The sequence below is a fragment of the Herpailurus yagouaroundi genome, unplaced genomic scaffold, assembly GCF_014898765.1.
Source record: "Herpailurus yagouaroundi ecotype Mexico unplaced genomic scaffold, PumYag 67235, whole genome shotgun sequence".
Lineage (NCBI taxonomy): Eukaryota > Metazoa > Chordata > Mammalia > Carnivora > Felidae > Herpailurus > Herpailurus yagouaroundi.
In genome coordinates this window covers 165497-173019 of record NW_024420070.1, presented here as the reverse complement: position 1 = coordinate 173019, position 7523 = coordinate 165497, and the positions used below count along the sequence as shown (strand labels likewise).

Below are 7523 nucleotides of genomic sequence, written 5' to 3'. Positions count from 1 at the left end.
GGGTCCGTGAGTTTGAGCCCCGCGTCGGGCTCTGTGCTGACAGCTCAGAGCCTGGAGTCTGTTTCAGATTCTGTGTCTCCCTCTCTCTGACCCTCCCCGTTCATGCTCTGTCTCTCTCTGTCTCAAAAATAAATAAACGTTAAAAAAAATTAAAAAAAAAATAAAATAACCCTCATAATTGTTATTCAAGAGAGGATCACTTAGTTATAGTAGCAAAACAAAGGTTTATTACTTAAGCATTTTCCTCTGAGTGATGGGTTGACTCTGGAGGGGAACTCCCCTTCAGGGAGAAGAAGGTGCTTTTGTCTTTTATTTTAACACTTTCAGTATTTTATTTCTTATTAAACTGCCGTTTTAAGCATTTTTAAGTGTGCAACTCAGCGCCATTAGGTACATCCACATTGTTAGGCAACCTTCACCCCTGCCCATCTCCAGAAATCTTTCATCATCCCAAACTAGTACTCTGTACCTGTAGGTCATAGTTTTGTTATATGACCATCTTTCTCCAATCTAAAGAACTTTATGAGGTGTCTAATTCCTGTAAAATAACATATTTATAAACTATGCTTAATTTTTTAACAGTTGGCAACCTGAAGAAGTGTACCATTTATTGTGACCACAGAGGACAGCATTGCAAAGCAGTTTTACTCTCTTACACTTTGAATATAAATGGAACCATGCATTAAACATTGGTTTTATCTTTTCCAAATCCTGTCGGTTTAAGCCTTTACTCCTTTATCAGCCTTGGGTTCTCTTCCCATTTTGAACCTAGTTTTTGATAGTACTTTCTTATTCTTCATGGTTTTTTTTAATGTTAAAACACAAAGAAATGTTATCAGCATGAGAAGCTTCTGTATGTTTCAAAGACAATATATCCCAGTCCATATTTGAGAGCACAGCATTGTATCATTAAGATCTCGCTATCAAGCTACCTAAACCGGGCTTTGATTCTGAGTATAAAATCTTGTTCCCCATCCATATTTTTTTCCAAGTTTATGATGGCATAAAATCCAAATATGTCAGGTAATAAAGAACAAGTGAGAAGTACTATGCTAGGAATATTAGAACAACATGTCTATGATTAACTGGGAGGGATTTAAGTTCCCATGTTCAAAACTTTATTTGCTACAGATGAGGGATGAAATCACACATCACAGCATTTAATTTAGTCATTTGATATTCTAATGTGTAATCTATTTATATTTTTAGCCATAGCTTTCCTAACTTATAACTAAATGAGATTGAAAGATGCAGGACCATTTGCCATGAATTTGTTGTATTCATTGTCAGGAAAGAAAACTGAGCCACTTATACCTATATTATAACAAAAATAATACTATAATTTGCTTAAAGCAATTTGACATTAGTTATGATGACTAAAACATTATATTTGGTAATAGAAATTCTGTGTATGTTTTTGCAAAGAAATACCTTGGAGAGAACCAGTTTTAGGGTTAGGACAAAGATAAGGAAATGCAGATAATGGAGGAGTAGGGGGAAAATATTAGGACCTTTTGAATTTTTAGGCCCTAAACTCTGTATAACTATATAGCTGTTTAAAACTTCAAATCATCTTTTGTGTTTCCTGATAGACTTTTTATTTGGAAGCAGCTAAGATATTTGGACCCTTCTATAAGAATCCCACCAAATTTTTGCTTCTCTTTGTATTTCTCTCTAAAATACAACATTTTTTTTTTTGGTGACTATCAACCCATATATGGTCAAGTACAAGAGAAACTTTATAAATGGAAATCTGAAAGGTGGCATATGTTATTAATCATAAGCTAGTTAATAGCAGGGTAAAGACTGTCATGCAGTCTCTCTCATTCTGGTGCTTTTTAAAACCCTTACTTCTTTTGGAATTAAGAATCGGTGTGAAGCCCATATTTAACAACCAACCAATAAAAATATATTTGTTTCAAATTCTAAACAGTTTATGAAGAGAAAAGATGTGAAGAGAGTACAAAGAGGAAAAAAGAAAAAGGAGGAGATACAAATTGCCAAGTTTCTTCAGGTATTCATTCCTACCAGAACCAGTTCCAAAGACCCAGTTCTTTGTGAGAATACTTAACTTTAGTTCCTGGTATATAGTGAGTACACAATAAGCATTAGTTCCTGTTCCGGTCATCTTCCTCACAGCCAACATCATTTGTTCACATGACTCCTAATTTAACATCTATTCCCTGATGTTTGCCGGCCTTCTAGGTCTTCCCCCTAAGGCTGAAAAACATCTGCACTATCTATCACCAATTACCTCTCCCACTTTCAGAATTTGCTATAGACCATTTACTTCTGAGAGTCCAAAAATCATGTCTCAAAAGTGGGGATAAGGATAGAGCAAGGTCCAAAGGAACATTTATTTAGCATCTCTTGTGAAGTAGACATGCATTTCTCATATATGCCAGACCTAGAGAGGAAGTTTCTCATTTAAGACTTTGGCCTTTTTAAAAACTAACTCTCAGGGATATCTTGGGCAGACTTAGATTGGAATCCTGGCTCTGATGCTTACTGTGTAACTTTGGACAAATTGCTTGACCTTTCCAGGCCTCAGGTATTACCTTTAGAAAGTAGATATCATCACATTCATATCAAATTTAGGGGAAATGCAGTTTGAAGAGAACTTGGCAGTGTGGGATACCCTCTGAAAAATAATACCCCATCATATATAATTGTTGTCAGTAAGAAGCCACCTTCTACAAACCTCTTGTCTATAGTTTCAGGATCTGAAAAGATCTTGAGAGGCCAGAATTATTGGTAGAATCTAACAAATGAAACTTAAATGAGACAAATCTAAGTGTATATTGGGTCTGGTTGGGGATCCATAAAAATTTCTATCTATATAACTATGTCCTAGAGTGACAGTTTAACAGCTCCAGGTGAAAAAGAAGCTTGTATTTTTTTCTAAATTTTTTAATGCTTACTTATTTTTGAGAGAGAAAGAGAGACAGATTGAGAGTAAGGGAGGGGCAGAGAGAGAGGGAGACAGAATCGGAAGCAGGCTCCAGGCTTTGAGCTGTCAGCACGGAGCCTGATGTGGGGCTCAAACCCACGAACTGTGAGATCATGACCTGAGCAGAAGTCAGACACTTAACTGACTGAGCCACCCAGGTGCCCCAAGAAACTTGTATCTTTTAATTTTTTTTTCTTAAAACTATTATCTTTATTCAGGTTAAGCACAAATTTATTATCATTGTGGGGATGGTTTATTTTTATTTTATTTTTTACTTAAATTTTAGTGAACATTCAGTATAATATTGGTTTCAGGAGTAGAATTGTTATTCATCATTTACATACAACACCCAGTAGAAACTTGTGTTTTACAAAAGTTAGCCTGTCATGAGTCAATAGTATGATGTGCCCACCAAAAAAATTGGTGAGGCTATCTTAGGCTATATTAATAGAAGAGAAACATTCAAAACAGAGAGGTGAATATACTTAACACTACTGAACTCTACACTTAAAAATGGTTACAGTGGTAAGTTTTATATTGTGCATTTTTACTACAATAAAAAAATGAGGTTATGATCTCATTTTACTATTTTGTTATTGTGACCCCATTAGGGTGATTGTGCTTATGTTACACTTTATGAATTGCAGGGATTTAGGTAAACAGTGGACATTCAGCTGGATGACAGAGCTGGGATCAGTTCACTAAAAGGCTAAGGGGGGGAGCAATAAAGATGTAATGGTTCTACTAAAATATTTGAGGATTGCCATTTTAGAAGAGGTATTATATTTACCATGCCTTCAAGGAATAGAACCACAACTAGTAGAAGCGCTAAGCATGGTCTGAGTCTGATCCCTGGACGGGTGTTGGAACAGTTTCACCCGTGAACTTATAAAAAACTGTACATTCTTGGTCCCCAACCCCAGAACAACTGAATAAGAAGTTTGGGGATGGGACCCCAAAATTAATCTTTTAACAGGCTTTCCAGATGATTCTGATGCACACTAAAGTTTGAGACCCCCTACTCTCCAGGAAAACAAATTTCCATTCAACGAAAATACACATGAAAATTTGGCTAGCAGCGATTCTCAACCTTCACTGTGCAACAGAATCACCTGGGAAACTTTAAAAAACAAAACAAACAAGAAACTATGATGGGAAACCACTCCCAGAGATTCTGGCTAATTGATCTGGAGTGGTGTCTGGGTATTGGTATGTTTTAAAAACAACCTAAGTGACTTTAATGTGTAGCCAGGGTTCAGAACTACCTTGTGGAAGGTTGAACAGGATCACTAGGTAGGCTTTTCAAGAGATTACTTGGGGACCCTACTTAAAACTCAGATTCTTGGGGCACCTGAGTAGCTCAGTCAGTTAAGCGTCCGACTTTGGCCCAGGTCATGATCTCACAGTTCATGGGTTCAAGCCCCGTGTCAGGCTCTGTCTGACAGCTCAGAGACTGGAGCCTGCTTCAGGTTCTGTGTCTCCCTCTCTCTCTGCCCCTCCCCTGATCATTCTCTGTCTCTCTCAGAAATAAATAAAAACACTAAAAAATAAATAAATAAAACTCAGATTCTTGGATTTCAACTCTGGAGATTTATATAGATAGTGCCAAGGAATACTCCTTTTCTTTCTTTTTTTTTCCTTTTTTCCACAATCTTTTCAGGTTAGACTAAAGCAGTTAGCTTGATAAGTATCATTGTAGATGACCTGTATACCAATCAGCGTAGTCACCAAATAGGTATTGGACAGCCATTACATGTAAGGATCTAGCCTGTACTGTAGAGCAGTGATTCCCAACATGATTGATTATCAGAATTATATGGATTGGACTACCCACAGAGATTTTTTAATCCAGCATGTATGATGTTGAAAAACTGTGCATGTGAATTTGATGTGATACCCTGATTGAGAATAATTTTTACATGAAGATTTGTTCCTGAAATTTTGAACGCAAATTTAATAGTATTGAATTGATTGGGAAAGCATGCTGTTTAAAGAAAATTAGCATAAATCCTCCTACGTACATTTTAATGTGCATCAACACTGCAGTATCTTCTTTTTTAATTTCAGATTTTTCTGCATTTCAGTTTTGACTCACTGAAGTCAGAATATCAGCACACTCATATTACACTCGGAAATAATTTGCCATTGACAAGTAACTGTAGGTGAATTTATTGAATTTAATTAAGGCCAAAACTCCACTTCTTGCATCAGGAATAACATTGTATAAGCTTAAATGTGATAGATCTAAAAGCTCATTATATTCATAGCAAATTCTAATCTCAGAATTTAATGCCCTCTAGTTTTGACAGATATGCCTTTTATATCCATTCCTTCCTTTCTGTGCTTGCTGCCCCTCCTGAGGCTTCAAGCCTCAATGACCCATTCCTGCAACTGATTCCTAATTCATATGCCCATTGTGAGCCACTTCTTTTCCCTTTTTGAATGCAAAATTCAATCCAAATGCCCTAGTGAAGACAATTATGATTTGGCCTCATGGCAACCTTTCAATTATTGTCTTTCATATACTTGCCTCTCCCCAAGTACATTTATTCCAGTTTTTTTTTTTACCTGAATTATATACAACTTTTAAATCTTAGTTCAGAACCTGTTCTCTAGAAAGCTTTTCCAAAAGTCCTCAGCAGGAACACACTGTACCTTGTGTTTTATATCACTTCTGACATTTCATATGGGGGTCATAGTTTTTTCTATACACTTGCTATACACTTACTAAAATTACTAAATTGTAAATTCCTTGAGATTAGGAATTATTTACTTGCTGTGTCACTTCCAACATGTGGATAGTTATGTACATATAATAGAAAAATTCAAGATAAACTTCAGGTTTTAGCTCCACCAAATAACAGATGTGACAAGTAATTTTGATTGTACTAAGTCCCTATTTTCTAATCTTCAGAATATGGGAAATGCCACTTACCTCGCAGATTTGTTTTAAGGACTATAGGGGTAAGCTGTTGTTTTATTTGACACATAGAAGGCCTTCAATAGATGCTCATTCTTTTTTCTTATCTCTTTCCAGAATCTACCATAGTACTTTGAAACTAACTTCAATAAATATCACAAAGCTAGGGGCGCCTGGGTAGCTCAGTTGGTTAAGCGGCCGACTTCAGCTCAGGTCATGATTTCACAGTTTGTGAGTTCGAGCCCCGTGTCGGGCACTGTGCTGAGAGCTCAGAGCCTGGAGCCTGCTTCAGATTCTGTCTCCCTTTCTCTCTGACCCTCCCCCGCTCACACTAGGTGTCTCTCACTCTCTCTCAAAAATAAACAATCCAAAAATTATTTTAAATAAATAAATAAATAAATATCACAAAGTTAAATGATGCCTAAAGGCACTGATGACCTGAACAAGGGTAGTGTTACGGGAAATGAAAAGGAAGAGATGGATATGAAATAATGTTATAAGCTAAAATTGATATGAAATAGTGTTTTTCTGGGGAGAAGAAAGGCTGAGATTTTAAGCCTGGAATATTGTGCCATTTAATAAAGAAAAACAGACCAAGAACTTGTTTGAGGAAATGAGTCAAAGGTAGTACATCTAGGCAATACCATTCTAAAGAAAAAGGTAAAGGGGTGCCAGTAACTTCATGGGCTTCATGGAAATGATGTGGGGCACCAGTAATGAAAGTCTAGGTTAAAATACTCAGACTTGGTATTTCCAAATTTGAGTGTCAGTTTCGAACACTGAGTACTGAGACTTGGGGAAATCTGGAATTAAATAATTCCAGATTTAATTCCAATTTAGGAGAGAAAGGAGTGTTAAATTTTAGGAATTATTGAACCTCTAAATTAGTAGTTTCCTTTTGTTTTCTTAAAAGATACATTCTCTCCATAAGTTATATTGCTGACAAATGTAATATTTACTAGTGAAAAATTTTGAAGGGAAATTTGAAATCTTACCAGCATACTCAGATTAAATATAATCGTTAATTCTGAAACAAGGGAAGTCCTGAAATGCATTTTAACCTCTTTATCTTGCTGAGTTTAGAGTCAGAGTTAGATAAATCATATATATTCTAAAGCAACCTAAAAAATTAAATTCAGAGGGGATGCTATCTATATATTACAGGGATAAATATTTAACTGTCAATCAAGGCATTTCTGACATGTTCCTAATTACAGTTATTCTTTATTTTTTTTATTTATATATGAAATTTATTGTCAAATTGGTTTCCATACAACACCCAGTGCTCATCCCAAAAGGTGCCCTCCTCAATACCCATCACCCACCCTCTCCTCCCTCCCACCCCCATCAACCCTCAGTTTGCTCTCAGTTCTCAACAGTCTCTTATGCTTTGGCTCTCTCCCACTCTAACCTCTTTTTTTTTTTTTTCTTCCCCTCCTCCATGGGTTTCTGTTAAGTTTCTCAGGATCCACATAAGAGTGAAACCATATGGTATCTGTCTTTCTCTGTATGGCTTATTTCACTTAGCATCACACTCTCCAGTTCCATCCACGTTGCTACAAAAGGCCATATTTCATTTTTTCTCATTGCCACGTAGTATTCCATAGTGTATATAAACCACAATTTCTTTATCCATTCATCAGTTGATGGACA

General features: G+C 36.2%; 1 protein-coding gene across 7 annotated transcripts in view; it reads left to right on the top strand.

The window, feature by feature from the left end:
- The window catches only part of ZMAT1 (zinc finger matrin-type 1), a 47311-nt gene that overhangs the window by 7269 nt on the left and 32519 nt on the right, over positions 1-7523 (top strand). For 6 of the 7 annotated variants that reach the window (XM_040467152.1, XM_040467150.1, XM_040467154.1 and 3 more), the window contains exon 2: positions 1934-2014. The exons of the other annotated variant lie outside the window; for it this stretch is intronic. In XM_040467152.1, coding sequence (XP_040323086.1) covers positions 1934-2014 — 81 coding nt within the window. The remainder of the gene's footprint in view (positions 1-1933; positions 2015-7523) is intronic. 7 annotated transcript variants of the gene reach the window in all.